Source organism: Electrona antarctica, assembly GCF_951216825.1.
Source record: "Electrona antarctica genome assembly, chromosome: 21".
Classification (NCBI taxonomy): domain Eukaryota; kingdom Metazoa; phylum Chordata; class Actinopteri; order Myctophiformes; family Myctophidae; genus Electrona; species Electrona antarctica.
Window position 1 is genome coordinate 3,665,154 of NC_136802.1, and position 18,147 is coordinate 3,683,300.

The following is an 18,147-nucleotide window of genomic DNA, read 5'->3' on the forward strand; positions in this document are numbered from 1 at the left end:
ACAGGAATATTAATATTAAACTGAACTCTTCATGTGGGGCGGCCCGGCCTCCTTCAGGACCTGAGGGGAACAATAATATTAATATTAAACTAAACTCTTCATGTGGGGCGGCCCGCCTCCTTCAGGACCTGAGGGGAACAATAATATTAATATTAAACTAAACTCTTCATGTGGGGCGGCGCGGCCTCCTTCAGGACCCGAGGGGAACAATAATATTAATATTAAACTAAACTCTTCATGTGGGGCGGCCCGGCCTCCTTCAGGACCTGAGGGGAACAATAATATTAATATTAAACTGAACTCTTCATGTGGGGCGGGCCGGCCTCCTTCAGGACCTAAATGGGTCTAACTGGGTTAAATCACACCACATGAATGAATCCGTACCAACCTCAAAGTTGACAGGCAGGTTTCTCTTCAGTGAGATCTCAAACACCTGGCTGATCTCTGACTTGTTGAGGTTCTCCTCCTCCTCTTCGGGGTCGCCGTTCATCTGAGAAAAATAAAAAAAACAATTAGGAATGGTTTATTCAAATTGTCACCTAAACATAATGAGCCAAATGTTGAACAATAGTTATTGTGTGTGTGTGTGTGTGTGTGTGTGTGTGTGTGTGTGTGTGTGTGTGTGGGGTGACAGAGCACCGTCATTCAATCATGAAATTCCTGGAAATATTTTGAAATTAGAAGAAAAAAAAACATTTTATTTTTGGTTTTATTTTACATTTGGTTATTTATTGTTTTTGGCTATTGATTTTGTATGACATTACACGAAATATATGCAACGTGTGTGTGTGTGTGTGTGTGTGTGTGTGTGTGTGTGTGTGTGTGTGTGTGTGTGTGTGTGTGTGTGTGTGTGTGTCTCTGATGTCTTTGTAGTGGGCAGGCAGGTGGTCAGAAAGTGCAGCTCTGTTTCTATTCCAAGGTGTATTGAAGAGGCTTCACACACATTTTTACCAGTGAATTTCCAAAACTTTTCCAGAATATTTAACCCAATTTCCAGGTCTATATAACAATCATTCAGCTCAATAATGAGTTTCTTACTCCTATATGCATTTGCCCAAAAACAAGGCATAGAACGGTATAATAATTCCATTCCACATTTCGGCATAATCTTTGCTACGCCACCCATCCAGGCTTACAGAAGGATCATAATCTTTGCTACGCCACCCATCCAGGCTTACAGAAGGATCATAATCTTTGCTAGGCCACCCATCCGGGCTTACAGAAGGATCATAATCTTTGCTAGGCCACCCATCCAGGCTTACAGAAGGATCATAATCTTTGCTAGGCCACCCATCCAGGCTTACAGAAGGATCATAATCTTTGCTAGGCCACCCATCCAGGCTTACAGAAGGATCATAATCTTTGCTAGGCCACCCATCCGGGCTTACAGAAGGATCATAATCTTTGCTAGGCCACCCATCCGGGCTTACAGAAGGATCATAATCTTTGCTAGGCCACCCATCCAGGCTTACAGAAGGAGCACGCTGCAGCACGTTGTGAGCTTGTAGATCCGTTATTTTTTTGGCACGCCCGGGACGGGTACACACTAGGCTGCAATCACACAGGCCGGCCGTTCGGGGAAAAAAATTACGTACGTTGCATATATTTCGTGTAATGTCATACAAAATCAATAGCCAAAAACAATAAATAACCAAATGTAAAATAAAACCAAAAATTAAATAAATGGTTTTTTTTTTTCTAATTTCAAAATATTTCCAGGAATGTCATGATTGAATGACGGTGCTCTGTCACCACATGTTGTGTGCAGTGGCTGCACAGTCTGTCATGTTAACCCATTCTGGGCGGGAACCCCTTTTTGGCGTTTTAAAGCATTCTGTTATACTTTAGCTATTGAAAAATAGCAGATCTACAAGCTCATAGCGCGCCACCGAGTGGCGCGCTACGAGCTTGTAGGTCTGCTATTTTTGAAAAATCGTAAAAACGCGGCACAAGTCTTTGAATAGGTATATATTCTTTCAGAGCGAACGTTTTTTTTATTTCTACGTCAGGCCTAAATGTGTAGTGAATGATGGTCTCTCTCTCACTGTTGGCAGCTGTTCCATGTTGTGTGCAGTGGGTGTCATGTAAAGTGCAGTGAATGTCTCTGTCTCACTAGCCTGGAACTCACCTATGCTTTTTATGGCATAGGCAGCTCCCGGCAGGATCCGCCGGGAGAAACTATGCGCAGCTGCGCGACATGAGACTAATTACTTAGAGCGAGAGAGAGAGAGAGAGAGAGAGGAGTATGTGTGTGTACATGTGTGCGTGGGTGCGTCAATTTAACAAAGGTGCAGACGATCAGAAATCAGCAGAGAGTGAGCGATGTTTGCGCTACTCTATGCCGAATTGAAGTGGAAATAAAAACGTCTGGGTTTCCGAGGCTACTCTCTCACCGCGGGCAGCTGTTCCATGTTGTGTGCAGTGGGTGTCATGTCAAGTGCAGTGAATGACGGGTCTCTCCCTTACCGCGGGCAGCTGTTCCATGTTGTGTGCAGTGGGTGTCATGTCAAGTGCAGTGAATGACGGGTCTCTCTCTCACCGCGGGCAGCTGTTCTGTGATGTTGTGTGCAGTGGGTGTCATGTAAAGTGCAGTGAATGACGGGTCTCTCTCTCACCGCGGGCAGCTGTTCTGTGATGTTGTGTGCAGTGGGTGTCATGTAAAGTGCAGTGAATGACGGGTCTCTCTCTTACCGCGGGCAGCTGTTCCATGTTGTGTGCAGTGGGTGTCATGTCAAGTGCAGTGAATGACGGGTCTCTCCCTTACCGCGGGCAGCTGTTCCATGTTGTGTGCAGTGGGTGTCATGTAAAGTGCAGTGAATGACGGGTCTCTCTCTCACCGCGGGCAGCTGTTCTGTGATGTTGTGTGCAGTGGGTGTCATGTAAAGTGCAGTGAATGACGGGTCTCTCTCTCTTACCGCGGGCAGCTGTTCTGTGATGTTGTGTGCAGTGGGTGTCATGTAAAGTGCAGTGAGCGGGTCACTCTCTCACCGCTGGCAGCTGTTCCACGATGGGTTCCTTCTGGAGCAGTTTGAGCGCCCGGGCAGCGGCGTCGTGTTTGGCCAGCTGCCTGGTGCGTCCCTTCCCGTGGAACTGCTGCCCCCCGATGGACAGCTCTATGTGGTACAGCATGGGACCCACCGGGGGGAACGGGTAGTAATACCTGCACAAAGACCGCGTGTTTATCGGATACAGGTGCTGCGTTGGAAAGTGAGAGAATAATTTAAATGTGTATTGGAGCAGATGAGTGTTCGGGTTTTTTCTTCTTTTTCGGAGTTGTCAAATTGACATATTGAGAATACGACACAGTATGGCAGGGTTCCTCAATAGGCGGCCCGCGGGCCATTTGTGGCCCGCGGAGCGCCCCCTTGTGGCCCCTGGAAGATTTTTTTTTTAATTGTTTTGTTTTTGGGGGGGGGGGGGGGGGTGTCCCAGATATAAATGGCATTAAATGGGGGTCAGTAGCCTATGCATGTCAAACTGGGCACCCCCTCACAATTTTTAATTAATGAATGAAAAAATAAAAAACCCAATTTTTCACGCGTGCGGACTGGTTCCCTAGTCAAAATATGGCCCTTGAGGAAAATGAATTGGGGAACCCTGCAGCATGCCCCCCCCCCCCTAGTATCCCCCTTCAGTAGATCCCGGCCGTGATCTTTTGTGGCCAGATGTAATTTCCTGGGGTCTAGTAAAACTATAGTAAATAATAAAGAAATTGCAGTTTGTAGAAAAAAAATACATTTAGCCTCTTGTTTGAACGCCCCCCTGTCAAAAATAGCTAAAATAACTTATTTTGATCGCTAGAAAGTTATTTTTGAAGGGCGCAATTAGTGTAGATTCGTCTTAAACAAACAATTAAATTCCCATTGACTGACTGAACCAGGGGAAAAGGAGACTCACTGCTGCATGGAGCGCTGGTACGGCCCGGGGGATCTGACGTTGTAGTTGAAGTTGGGCGGCCTCATGCCCAGGTACGGGTCTACGGGTTTGTAAACCGGCTTCTTCCCCAGCTTCATGCACAGAGCGTTGAGTTCCATGGTGTGAGTCATACAGTCTGTAAGGAGGAGAACATCATGGTATAATGCTACATAAACAGCTCCATGGTGTGAGTCATACAGTCTGTAAGGAGGAGAACATCATGGTATAATGCTACATAAACAGCTCCATGGTGTGAGTCATACAGTCTGTAGGAGGAGAACATCATGGTATAATGCTACATAAACAGCTCCATGGAGTCAGTCATACAGTCTGTAAGGAGGAGAACATCATGGTATAATGCTACATAAACAGCTCCATGGAGTCAGTCATACAGTCTGTAAGGAGAACATCATGGTATAATGCTACATAAACAGCTCCATGGTGTGAGTCATACAGTCTGTAAGGAGGAGAACATCATGGTATAATGCTTCATAAACAGCTCCATGGTGTGAGTCATACAGTCTGTAAGGAGGAGAACATCATGGTATAATGCTACATGAACACCTCCATGGTGTGAGTCATACAGTCTGTAAGGAGGAGAACATCATGGTATAATGCTACATGAACACCTCCATGGTGTGAGTCATAGTCTGTAAGGAGGAGAACATCATGGTATAATGCTACATAAACACCTCCATGGTGTGAGTCATACAGTCTGTAAGGAGGAGAACATCATGGTATAATGCTACATGAACAGCTCCATGGTGTGAGTCATAGTCTGTAAGGAGGAGAACATCATGGTATAATGCTACATAAACAGCTCCATGGTGTGAGTCATAGTCTGTAGGAGGAGAACATCATGGTATAATGCTACATAAACAGTTCCATGGTGTGAGTCATAGTCTGTAAGGAGGAGAACATCATGGTATAATGCTTCATAAACAGCTCCATGGTGTGAGTCATACAGTCTGTAAGGAGGAGAACATCATGGTATAATGCTACATAAACAGTTCCATGGTGTGAGTCATAGTCTGTAAGGAGGAGAACATCATGGTATAATGCTTCATAAACAGTTCCATGGTGTGAGTCATACAGTCTGTAAGGAGGAGAACATCATGGTATAATGCTTCATAAACAGTTCCATGGTGTGAGTCATACAGTCTGTAAGGAGGAGAACATCATGGTATAATGCTTCATAAACAGTTCCATGGTGTGAGTCATAGTCTGTAAGGAGGAGAACATCATGGTATAATGCTTCATAAACAGTTCCATGGTGTGAGTCATACAGTCTGTAAGGAGGAGAACATCATGGTATAATGCTACATAAACAGCTCCATGGTGTGAGTCATACAGTCTGTAAGGAGGAGAACATCATGGTATAATGCTACATAAACAGCTCCATGGTGTGAGTCATAGTCTGTAAGGAGGAGAACATCATGGTATAATGCTTCATAAACAGCTCCATGGTGTGAGTCATAGTCTGTAGGAGGAGAACATCATGGTATAATGCTTCATAAACAGCTCCATGGTGTGAGTCATAGTCTGTAGGAGGAGAACATCATGGTATAATGCTTCATAAACAGCTCCATGGTGTGAGTCAAACAGTCTGTAAGGAGGAGATCATGGTATAATGCTACATAAACAGCTCCATGGAGTCAGTCATACAGTCTGTAGGAGAACATCATGGTATAATGCTACATAAACAGCTCCATGGAGTGAGTCATACAGTCTGTAAGGAGGAGAACATCATGGTATAATGCTTCATAAACAGCTCCATGGAGTCAGTCATACAGTCTGTAAGGAGGAGAACATCATGGTATAATGCTACATAAACAGCTCCATGGTGTGAGTCATACAGTCTGTAAGGAGGAGAACATCATGGTATAATGCTACATAAACAGCTCCATGGTGTGAGTCATAGTCTGTAAGGAGGAGAACATCATGGTATAATGCTACATAAACAGCTCCATGGTGTGAGTCATAGTCTGTAAGGAGGAGAACATCATGGTATAATGCTACATAAACAGCTCCATGGTGTGAGTCATACAGTCTGTAAGGAGGAGAACATCATGGTATAATGCTACATAAACAGCTCCATGGTGTGAGTCATACAGTCTGTAGGAAGGAGAACATCATGGTATAATGCTACATAAACACCTCCATGGTGTGAGTCATAGTCTGTAAGGAGGAGAACATCATGGTATAATGCTATATAAACACCTCCATGGTGTGAGTCATACAGTCTGTAGGAGGAGAACATCATGGTATAATGCTACATAAACAGCTCCATGGAGTGAGTCATAGTCTGTAAGGAGGAGAACATCATGGTATAATGCTATATAAACAGCTCCATGGTGTGAGTCATACAGTCTGTAAGGAGGAGAACATCATGGTATAATGCTATATAAACAGCTCCATGGTGCGAGTCATACAGTCTGTAAGGAGGAGAACATCATGGTATAATGCTACATAAACAGTTCCATGGTGCGAGTCATACAGTCTGTAAGGAGGAGAACATCATGGTATAATGCTACATAAACAGCTCCATGGTGTGAGTCATACAGTCTGTAGGAGGAGAACATCATGGTATAATGCTACATAAACAGCTCCATGGTGTGAGTCATACAGTCTGTAGGAGGAGAACATCATGGTATAATGCTACATGAACAGCTCCATGGTGTGAGTCATACAGTCTGTAGGAGGAGAACATCATGGTATAATGCTACATGAACAGCTCCATGGTGTGAGTCATACAGTCTGTAAGGAGGAGAACATCATGGTATAATGCTACATAAACAGCTCCATGGTGTGAGTCATACAGTCTGTAAGGAGGAGAACATCATGGTATAATGCTTCATAAACAGCTCCATGGTGTGAGTCATACAGTCTGTAAGGAGGAGAACATCATGGTATAATGCTACATAAACAGCTCCATGGTGTGAGTCATACAGTCTGTAAGGAGGAGAACATCATGGTATAATGCTACATAAACAGCTCCATGGTGTGAGTCATACAGTCTGTAGGAGGAGAACATCATGGTATAATGCTACATAAACAGCTCCATGGTGTGAGTCATACAGTCTGTAAGGAGGAGAACATCATGGTATAATGCTACATAAACAGCTCCATGGTGTGAGTCATACAGTCTGTAAGGAGGAGAACATCATGGTATAATGCTACATGAACAGCTCCATGGTGCGAGTCATACAGTCTGTAGGAGGAGAACATCATGGTATAATGCTACATAAACAGCTCCATGGTGTGAGTCATACAGTCTGTAAGGAGGAGAACATCATGGTATAATGCTTCATAAACAGTTCCATGGTGTGAGTCATACAGTCTGTAAGGAGGAGAACATCATGGTATAATGCTACATAAACAGCTCCATGGTGTGAGTCATAGTCTGTAAGGAGGAGAACATCATGGTATAATGCTTCATAAACAGCTCCATGGTGTGAGTCATAGTCTGTAAGGAGGAGAACATCATGGTATAATGCTACATAAACAGCTCCATGGTGTGAGTCATAGTCTGTAAGGAGGAGAACATCATGGTATAATGCTTCATAAACAGCTCCATGGTGTGAGTCATACAGTCTGTAAGGAGGAGAACATCATGGTATAATGCTTCATAAACAGCTCCATGGTGTGAGTCATACAGTCTGTAAGGAGGAGAACATCATGGTATAATGCTACATAAACAGCTCCATGGTGTGAGTCATACAGTCTGTAAGGAGGAGAACATCATGGTATAATGCTACATAAACAGTTCCATGGTGTGAGTCATACAGTCTGTAAGGAGGAGAACATCATGGTATAATGCTACATAAACAGCTCCATGGAGTCAGTCATACAGTCTGTAAGGAGGAGAACATCATGGTATAATGCTACATAAACAGCTCCATGGTGCGAGTCATACAGTCTGTAAGGAGGAGAACATCATGGTATAATGCTACATGAACAGCTCCATGGTGTGAGTCATAGTCTGTAAGGAGGAGAACATCATGGTATAATGCTTCATAAACAGCTCCATGGTGTGAGTCATACAGTCTGTAAGGAGGAGAACATCATGGTATAATGCTACATAAACAGCTCCATGGTGCGAGTCATACAGTCTGTAAGGAGGAGAACATCATGGTATAATGCTACATAAACAGTTCCATGGTGTGAGTCATACAGTCTGTAGGAAGGATAAAAACCAACCATGTTATAACGCTTCATAAACGGCTCCATGGTGACTGGATATCAGGGTGGTGGGTGTGGGCAGGGTGGGTACCTGTGTTTCGGGGGGTCAGGGTGGTGGGTTTGGGTACCTGTGTTTCGGGGGGTCAGGGTGGTGGGTTTGGGTACCTGTGTTGCGGGGGGGCAGGGTGGTGGGTTTGGGTACCTGTGTTGCAAGGGGGCAGGGTGGTGGGTTTGAGCAGGGTGGGTAGGGTGGTGGGGTTGGGCAGGGTGGGTAGGGTGGTGGGTTTGGGTACCTGTGTTGTGGGGTGTCAGGGTGGTGGGTTTGGGTACCTGTGTTGCGGGGGGTCCGGGCGGTGGGTTTGGGTAACTGTGTTTCGGGGTGTCAGGGTGGTGGGTTTGGGTACCTGTGTTGCGGGGGGGTCAGGGTGGTGGGTTTGGGTACCTGTGTTGTGGGGTGTCAGGGTGGTGGGTTTGGGTACCTGTGTTGTGGGGTGTCAGGGTGGTGGGTTTGGGTACCTGTGTTGTGGGGTGTCAGGGTGGTGGGTTTGGGTACCTGTGTTTCGGGGGGTCAGGGTGGTGGGTTTGGGTACCTGTGTTTCGGGGGGTCAGGGTGGTGGGTTTGGGTACCTGTGTTGTGGGGTGTCAGGGTGGTGGGTTTGGGTACCTGTGTTTCGGGGGGGTCAGGGTGGTGGGTTTGAGTACCTGTGTTTCGGGGGGTCAGGGTGGTGGGTTTGGGTACCTGTGTTGCGGGGGGTCAGGGCGGTGGGTTTGGGTACCTGTGTTGCGGGGGGTCAGGGTGGTGGGTTTGGGTACCTGTGTTGCGGGGGGTCAGGGCGGTGGGTTTGGGTACCTGTGTTTCGGGGGGTCAGGGTGGTGGGTTTGGGTACCTGTGTTTCGGGGTGTCAGGGTGGTGGGTTTGGGTACCTGTGTTTCGGGGGGTCAGGGCGGTGGGTTTGGGTACCTGTGTTTCGGGGGGTCAGGGTGGTGGGTTTGGGTACCTGTGTTTCGGGGGGTCAGGGTGGTGGGTTTGGGTACCTGTGTTTCGGGGGGTCAGGGTGGTGGGTTTGGGTACCTGTGTTCCGGGGGGTCAGGGCGGTGGGTTTGGGTACCTGTGTTGCGGGGGGGTCAGGGTGGTGGGTTTGGGTACCTGTGTTGCGGGGGGGTCAGGGTGGTGGGTTTGGGTACCTGTGTTGCGGGGGGTCAGGGTGGTGGGTTTGGGTACCTGTGTTTCGGGGGGTCAGGGTGGTGGGTTTGGGTACCTGTGTTTCGGGGGGTCAGGGTGGTGGGTTTGGGTACCTGTGTTTCGGGGGGTCAGGGTGGTGGGTTTGGGTACCTGTGTTGCGGGGGGTCAGGGTGGTGGGTTTGGGTACCTGTTTTTCGGGGTGTCAGGGTGGTGGGTTTGGGTACCTGTGTTGCGGGGGGGTCAGGGTGGTGGGTTTGGGTACCTGTGTTATGGGGGGTCAGGGTGGTGGGTTTGGGTACCTGTGTTGCGGGGGGTCAGGGTGGTGGGTTTGGGTACCTGTTTTTCGGGGTGTCAGGGTGGTGGGTTTGGGTACCTGTGTTGCGGGGGGGTCAGGGTGGTGGGTTTGGGTACCTGTGTTATGGGGGGTCAGGGTGGTGGGTTTGGGTACCTGTGTTATGGGGGGTCAGGGTGGTGGGTTTGGGTACCTGTGTTGCGGGGGGTCAGGGTGGTGGGTTTGGGTACCTGTGTTGTGGGGGGTCAGGGTGGTGGGTTTGGGTACCTGTGTTGTGGGGGGTCAGGGTGGTGGGTTTGGGTACCTGTGTTATGGGGGGGCAGGGCGGTGGGTTTGGGTACCTGTGTTGCGGGGTGTCAGGGTGGTGGGTTTGGGTACCTGTGTTGCGGGGGGTCAGGGTGGTGGGTTTGGGTACCTGTGTTGCGGGGGGTCAGGGTGGTGGGTTTGGGTACCTGTGTTGCGGGGGGTCAGGGTGGTGGGTTTGGGTACCTGTGTTGCGGGGGTGTCAGGGTGGTGGGTTTGGGTACCTGTGTTTCGGGGGGTCCTGGCGGTGGGTTTGGGCAGGGTGGTCTCGGCCAGGGCGGAGCTAGCAGCAGTGTGCTGGGCCTTCTTGATGCTGGTGCCGTCCGCCTCCCAATGCTGCTCTCCCAGAGTGAGACGCACTGAGAAGATCTGGTACCACAAGGAGGACACATTAACAATGATCTGGTACCACAAGGAGGACACATTAACAATGATCTGGTACCACAAGGAGGATACATTAACAATGATCTGGTACCACAAGGAGGACACATTAACAATGCTGCTCTCCCAGAGTGAGACGCACTGAGAAGATCTGGTACCACAATGAGGACACATTAAAGGAGAATGCAATTCATTTAGGGCTTATGGTAGGGGAAATAGCCAATAAGGAGTTTTTGCACAAAAAAACACCTGGACCTCTTTCTGGTACCACAAGGAGGACACATTAACAATGATCTGGTACCACCAGGAGCAGAAAAAAGCTGTCTTTTATCACATGCACTGGAGTGACAGATACTGTAGGACAACCATGGATTAGAGCAATGGGCCTAACAAGGTGTCAGGTTACCTTATATTGTATAATGGCTGAGGGGCGTGGTGAGGCACGAGACCATTGCTTTTCTAAAACGGTTACAAACATGAGAAATCATAAAAGTAGTCCTAATAATATAGTATAGTATGTATAGTCTATATATATAGTTTCATGATATACTGTAGATATTCCACTGTTACGTTCTTAGCTTACGCATGTTTCATGATAACTATGTATTGTATAACGATGTATTGCCATGCTTTTTGTTCTTGCTTAATGTAAGTCGCTCTGGATTAAGAGCGTCTGCTAAATGCCTAAATTGTAAAAAAAAAAAAAAAAAATGTAAATTGTATTATGGGCGGGAACCCCTTTTGGTGTTAGCATTATGTTATGCTTTAGCTATTGAAAAATAGCAGATCTACAAGCTCATAGCGAGCCACCGAGTGGCGCGCTACGAGCTTGTAGGTCTGCTATTTTTGAAAAATCGAAGAACGACTGACATAGAAACATAGCTTTTTCAGAAAACTGTCAGGATGTAGAAGACATTTTTAGAATCTGATCTCAGGTCAAAATGGGTTAAACCAATCGGATTTCAATCTTGATGTGGCACAGATCTGATTCAGGCTAGATTTGTCTGCCAGTGTAAATGGGGCCTAAGTGAGTTACCTTGGAGATTTTTTCAACAGCTAAACCTTTAAAAAATGGTGAAAGTGGAAGGTGACAATAGGTGCGGTTCCATTAAGCCTTTGCGAAAAAAGGAAGCGTATGTTCATTAAGTCGAAAAAAGAAAAGCGAATTGTCGGTGTTTCCATTAAACTGATAAAATGCGCATATGACATAAGTTCATTAAATATGCAGTAGTTGGCACTGTTTTGCCAGCAAAGTGAGCCTCATGTAAAGTATAGTCCTAATCCATGTTCACACCATTGATTTAGGGATTTGATGGGCTTTCTTTACAGTCAAAGAACGATTTGTTGTATAATGCTTGTCTTAATATATTCGGGGCACATGTAGCCTATACCTGTATGTCGCGGGACTCGATTGGAGCATACTGGTCGTTTATACTGTAAATTGATTGATTGCAGCTGCAAACAGTTGTGAATAACTTGTTTCATCGGCTATATAGCCTATAGCCTACACGTTTAGGTTGCTTATCTTATGCAATGAATATAAATATATAAGAATAGATGAAGCGTATGCATGGATCGAAATCGAATAGCCTGCAGGGACCCGGCAGCTATATATAAAAGTTTAGTCTACTACGCTACTCGTAGTCCACGTGTGTGTGTGTGTGTGTGTGTGTGTGTGTGTGTGTGTGTGTGTGTGTGTGTGTGTGTGTGTGTGTGTGTGTGTGTGTGTGTGTGTGTGTGTCTTGCATCATGCAGTAGCGATCCAGATATCAAAATGATCGGAGCGCCCCGATCAACTCGGGAGGATTCAGACTTCATAAGGGATCTTTGAACACACTATCCACCATATCATGCACCGTTCACTCCACTGCCTCCCCATCGTTTTTTATTTCATTTTCCAACTGTTCAAAAGCGATATAATGCGAGTTCAATGCTTTCTAATTAAAAACCTTTTCCGCAAGTGTTTCCATACACTATTTGTGCATTTCCCTTTTTTCGAAAAAGCCTAAATCCGCAACCTCCAAGCGAAAAAGTGTTTTTGCGAAAAATGGAGACTTATTCGCATATTGATGTGTTTCCATCCAGGAGATTTTGCGCAAGAGCCTTAATGCGCATAAAAACGGCTTCATGGAAACGCACCTAATGATGTGTTCCAGGTCTTAAAGGGGTGGTTACCTTGGAGTGGGCGGGGCCTTCCTCACTGAGCAGCTTGTACTCGGGCTGGATCTTGTTGAAACGGGCTAACTCATTCACCAAACACATGGGGGTCTTCTCTTTGGGGTTTGCCATGTTAGACACTGGAAGAAACAAATATATCATCAGCACGACCCGTGTTCACTCACTCACTCATTCATTCACTCATGCATTCATTCATTCACTCACTCATTCACTCATTCATTCACTCATGCATTCATTCATTCACTCACTCATTCACTCATGCATTCATTCATTCACTCACTCATTCACTCACTCATTCACTCATGCATTCATTCACTCATTCACTCATGCATTCATTCATTCACTCATTCATTCATTCACTCACTCATTCATTCACTCACTCACTCATTCACTCATTCATTCCCTCGTCTAAAAGTATGACGGAACAATGTGTCCCGTCGACCATCTTTTTTTCACTGGCAAAAACTAGACTAATATAACATTTTGTGGAGGCCTTAGTGGAGAGGAGATCCAGTAGATCTAAAAGTCAGGGAGGGACAAGTGGAGAAGAGATCCAGTAGAACTAAATGTCAGGGAGGGGACTAGTGGAGAGGAGATCCAGTAGAACTAAATGTCAGGGAGGGACTAGTGGAGAGGAGATCCAGTAGAACTAAATGTCAGGGAGGGACTAGTGGAGAAGAGATCCAGTAGAACTAAATGTCAGGGAGGGACTAGTGGAGAAGAGATCCAGTAGAACTAAATGTCAGGGAGGGACTAGTGGTCGAGAGGAGATCCAGTAGAACTAAATGTCAGGGAGGGACTAGTGGAGAGGAGATCCAGTAGAACTAAATGTCAGGGAGGGACTAGTGGAGAAGAGATCCAGTAGAACTAAATGTCAGGGAGGGACTAGTGGTCGAGAGGAGATCCAGTAGAACTAAATGTCAGGGAGGGACTAGTGGAGAGGAGATCCAGTAGAACTAAATGTCAGGGAGGGACTAGTGGAGAAGGTTGGAACAACTCAAATCAAACGGACTGATGTTCCGTGGATGCTCGGCTTTGAAGCTTTTTGTTTTCCAGGATACTGTGGTGTTTTGGACTCATTCTATCAAAACTAGACTAAAACTAGTTTTGGACTAGTGGAGAAGAGATCCAGTAGAACTAAATGTCAGGGAGAGACTAGTGGAGAAGAGATCCAGTAGAACTAAATGTCAGGGAGGGACTAGTGGAGAAGAGATCCAGTAGAACTAAATGTCAGGGATGGACTAGTGGTCGAGAGGAGATCCAGTAGAACTAAATGTCAGGGATGGACTAGTGGTCGAGAGGAGATCCAGTAGAACTAAATGGAAAATTGTAAATTGTGTTGCTCATGGGAATGATTACAGCACAGACGGGTAACAACATATCCCAGCTGAACAGAGAGTTTCAGAATCATTTCCAAGTCTTCACTCGGTTCCAGAAACACCTCTGTCGCTTGTCGTCTGCCGTCAACACAGCCTCGCAGGTTGGACCAACTCAAATCAAACTGACTGATGTTCCGTGGATGCTCGGCTTTGAAGCGTTTTGTTTTCCAGGATACTGTGGTGTTTTGGACTCATTCTATCAACACCTGGGACCAAAATACGCCCAAAGATGACAGGACTTTACATATCATTTCATCACATCTCTCTGTGAGCAGGCGTTCACTCATAATGAATATTAACACGTATAAACTCTGCTCCCAGCCGAGACCGACACAGAGATCTAAATGACAAAGAGTGTTTACACTTTCGTCTAGAAATAGATTTAACCCGTTTTGGGCGGGAGCCCCTTTTGGTAGTTAGCATTATGTTATGCTTTAGCTATTGAAAAATAGCAGATCTACAAGCTCATAGCGCGCCACCGAGTGGCGCGCTACGAGCTTGTAGGTCTGCTATTTTTGAAAAATCGAAGAACGACTGACATAGAAACATAGCTTTTTCAGAAAGCTTTTTCTGATCTCAGGTCAGAATGGGTTAATGTCTATTATTACTGCAGGAATGCACGTATGGGTTAGGGACAGGTTATGCACGTTGCGCAAGTTGCATAAGGCGCCACACCCCGAATATTGCAGATCTACAAGCTCACGGCGCGTCACACGGCAATGCGTTTTGGAGCTTGTAGATTGTCTATATCCGGTGAGCAACAACACTGGCACAGGCACACAACTAAGTTAGCCAGAAATAAAATGCTTGCCTCTATGGAATACAAATGACTGAACTCAGTCATGGTCCATGATCCATGCGTTAATCAATGCATTAAAAAAATCAAAAATCATGTTTACAAGCTCATAGCGTGGCACCGAGTGCCGCGCTATGAGCTTGTATATCTGCTATTTTTGAAAAAAGGTGCAAATCTTTGAATTTATATTCTTTCAGAGCGAACGTTTTTTTAACTCAAATCTTTGCTTTATATTTTCAGATATATTTTGAGAACGTCTGACAAAACTTAGGTTTTTCAGCAATCTGTCCAGATTTAGAATTCGTTCTAAATGGTATAGTCCATTCTCCATATGCAGACCGCGGCCATCTTACCATATAAGTTAATGGCAAGGTGCCAACTATAGGTGCAACTTCCCATTGGCAGCCCATTCGTCCAAACAGAAAAGTCCTCTCTGATTGTCTTAAACAACGACAAACTCACCAACATTGCAGCTGTATGGAAAGCTTGAATTATTCTCTATGAGCTTCTATTTTTTGAGCTACTTTGTGTCCTTTTGCAGGTGATTCTTTTTCTAAGTGCTGGAGTTTGGAAGTGCTCGTTAGATATCACTCAACTGTCCTGCATACCACCAGTTTTGAATTAGCACATAATGCACGAGGCAGCAAGGACATTGCTTGACTGAAAACGAGTGCTTCCAAACTCTGATGGAAACATGGCCGCGCAGTCTGCGCATGGACAATTGCACACACCTGTGGTGGGGGGAGGAGTGAAGGGTGTGGCAGAGCCCGACGGCAGGGCAGAACTCCTTAGCGGGTGGCTGGCGCTCTCGGAGGGCAGGGTGCCCCCCGTGGCGCAGGGGATGCTGTACCCGGGCTGTGGGGGCCCTCCTCCTCCACCTCCCGTGGCACACGAGATGCTGTACCCGGGCTGTGGGGGCCCTCCTCCTCCACCTCCCGTGGCGCAGGGGATGCTGTACCCAGGCTGGGGGGGCCCTCCTCCTCCACCTCCCGTGGCGCAGGGGATGCTGTACCCAGGCTGGGGGGGCCCTCCTCCTCCACCTCCTGTGGCACACGAGATGCTGTACCCAGGATGTGCGGGCCCGCCTCCTCCCCCTGTGGCACACCCGATGCTGTACCCAGGCTGCTGCTGCCCCCCCATTGGCATGGGGGGCTGGGGGGTCCCTCCGCCTCCTCCTGTGGCACACGAGATGCTGTAGCCAGGCTGGGGGGTCCCTCCGCCTCCTCCTGTGGCACACGAGATGCTGTAGCCGGGCTGGGGGGTCCCTCCGCCTCCTCCTGTGGCACACGAGATGCTGTAGCCAGGCTGGGGGGTCCCTCCGCCTCCCCCTCCTGTGGCACAAGGCATGCTGTACCCGGGCTGGGGCGCGTGCTGCTGCTGCTGCTGCCCCCCCATTGGCATGGGGGACTGGGGGGCGCTGGCACTGGCAGCAGCCGTACTGGGCATGGCGGGGGCGTGGCTGCCCCCCTGTGGGGAACACTGGAACTGCAGCTGAGACATGGTGCTTCTTTCCTCACTGGTTGGAGTAGAGCTGTGGGGATTACACATTTATGTATGAGTAGAGCTGAGGATTACACGTTTATGTATGAGTAGAGCTGTGGGGATTACACGTTTATGTAGGAGTAGAGCTGTGGGGATTACACGTTTATGTATGAGTAGAGCTGTGGGGATTACACGTTTATGTAGGATTACACGTTTATGTATGAGTAGAGCTGTGGGGATTACACGTTTATGTATGAGTAGAGCTGTGGGGATTACACGTTTATGTAGGATTACACGTTTATGTAGGATTACACGTTTATGTATGAGTAGAGCTGAGGATTACACGTTTATGTATGAGTAGAGCTGTGGGTATTACACGTTTATGTATGAGTAGAGCTGTGGGGATTACACGTTTATGTAGGATTACACGTTTATGTATGAGTAGAGCTGTGGGGATTACACGTTTATGTATGAGTAGAGCTGTGGGGATTACACGTTTATGTATGAGTAGAGCTGTGGGGATTACACGTTTATGTAGGATTACACGTTTATGTATGAGTAGAGCTGTGGGTATTACACGTTTATGTATGAGTAGAGCTGAGGATTACACGTTTATGTATGAGTAGAGCTGTGGGGATTACACGTTTATGTATGAGTAGAGCTGTGGGGATTACACGTTTATGTATGAGTAGAGCTGAGGATTACACGTTTATGTATGAGTAGAGCTGTGGGGATTACACGTTTATGTATGAGTAGAGTTGTGGGGATTACACGTTTATGTATGAGTAGAGCTGAGGATTACACGTTTATGTATGAGTAGAGCTGTGGATTACACGTTTATGTATGAGTAGAGCTGTGGGGATTACACGTTTATGTATGAGTAGAGCTGTGGATTACACGTTTATGTATGAGTAGAGCTGTGGGGATTACACGTTTATGTATGAGTAGAGCTGTGGGGATTACACGTTTATGTATGAGTAGAGCTGAGGATTACACGTTTATGTATGAGTAGAGCTGTGGGGATTACACGTTTATGTATGAGTAGAGCTGAGGATTACACGTTTATGTATGAGTAGAGCTGAGGATTACACGTTTATGTATGAGTAGAGCTGTGGGGATTACACGTTTATGTATGAGTAGAGCTGTGGGGATTACACGTTTATGTAGGATTACACGTTTATGTATGAGTAGAGCTGTGGGGATTACACGTTTATGTAGGAGTAGAGCTGAGGATTACACGTTTATGTATGAGTAGAGCTGTGGGGATTACACGTTTATGTATGAGTAGAGCTGTGGGGATTACACGTTTATGTAGGATTACACGTTTATGTAGGATTACACGTTTATGTATGAGTAGAGCTGAGGATTACACGTTTATGTAGGATTACACGTTTATGTATGAGTAGAGCTGAGGATTACACGTTTATGTAGGATTAATTGTCACGCAAATATGAGACTTTTTTTTTGATACAGAGACAGTCATGGGCGGCAAGACTAACTGTACTGTACTGTACTGTACTGTACTGTACTGTACTGTACTGTACTGTACTGTACTGTACTGTACAAGACTAACTGTTATCCCACTATGTAGAAGACTAACTGTACTGTACTGTACTGTACAAGACTAACTGTTATCCCACTATGTAGAAGACTAACTGTACTGTACTGTACTGTACAAGACTAACTGTTATCCCACTATGTAGAAGACTAACTGTACTGTACTGTACTGTACAAGACTAACTGTTATCCCACTATGTAGAAGACTAACTGTACTGTACTGTACTGTACTGTACAAGACTAACTGTTATCCCACTATGTAGAAGACTAACTGTACTGTACTGTACTGTACAAGACTAACTGTTATCCCACTATGTAGAAGACTAACTGTACTGTACTGTACTGTACAAGACTAACTGTTATCCCACTATGTAGAAGACTAACTGTACTGTACTGTACTGTACAAGACTAACTGTTATCCCACTATGTAGAAGACTAACTGTACTGTACTGTACTGTACAAGACTAACTGTTATCCCACTATGTAGAAGACTAACTGT

At 46.3% G+C, this 18,147-nt stretch overlaps 1 protein-coding gene across 2 annotated transcripts in view; it reads right to left on the reverse strand.

Annotated features, from left to right (window-relative positions):
* The window catches only part of stau1 (staufen double-stranded RNA binding protein 1), a 57,554-nt gene that overhangs the window by 23,558 nt on the left and 15,849 nt on the right, over positions 1-18,147 (reverse strand). For both annotated transcript variants that reach the window (XR_013788574.1, XM_079490371.1), the window contains exons 3-8: positions 15,341-16,140; positions 12,432-12,553; positions 10,100-10,244; positions 3,898-4,051; positions 2,989-3,160; positions 389-490 (exon numbers count right to left, since the gene is read on the reverse strand). Coding sequence is in view for 1 of the 2 variants with exons in the window: in XM_079490371.1 (XP_079346497.1) it covers positions 389-490; positions 2,989-3,160; positions 3,898-4,051; positions 10,100-10,244; positions 12,432-12,553; positions 15,341-16,109 (1,464 nt within the window). In the remaining variant the exon portion in view is untranslated. The remainder of the gene's footprint in view (positions 1-388; positions 491-2,988; positions 3,161-3,897; positions 4,052-10,099; positions 10,245-12,431; positions 12,554-15,340; positions 16,141-18,147) is intronic.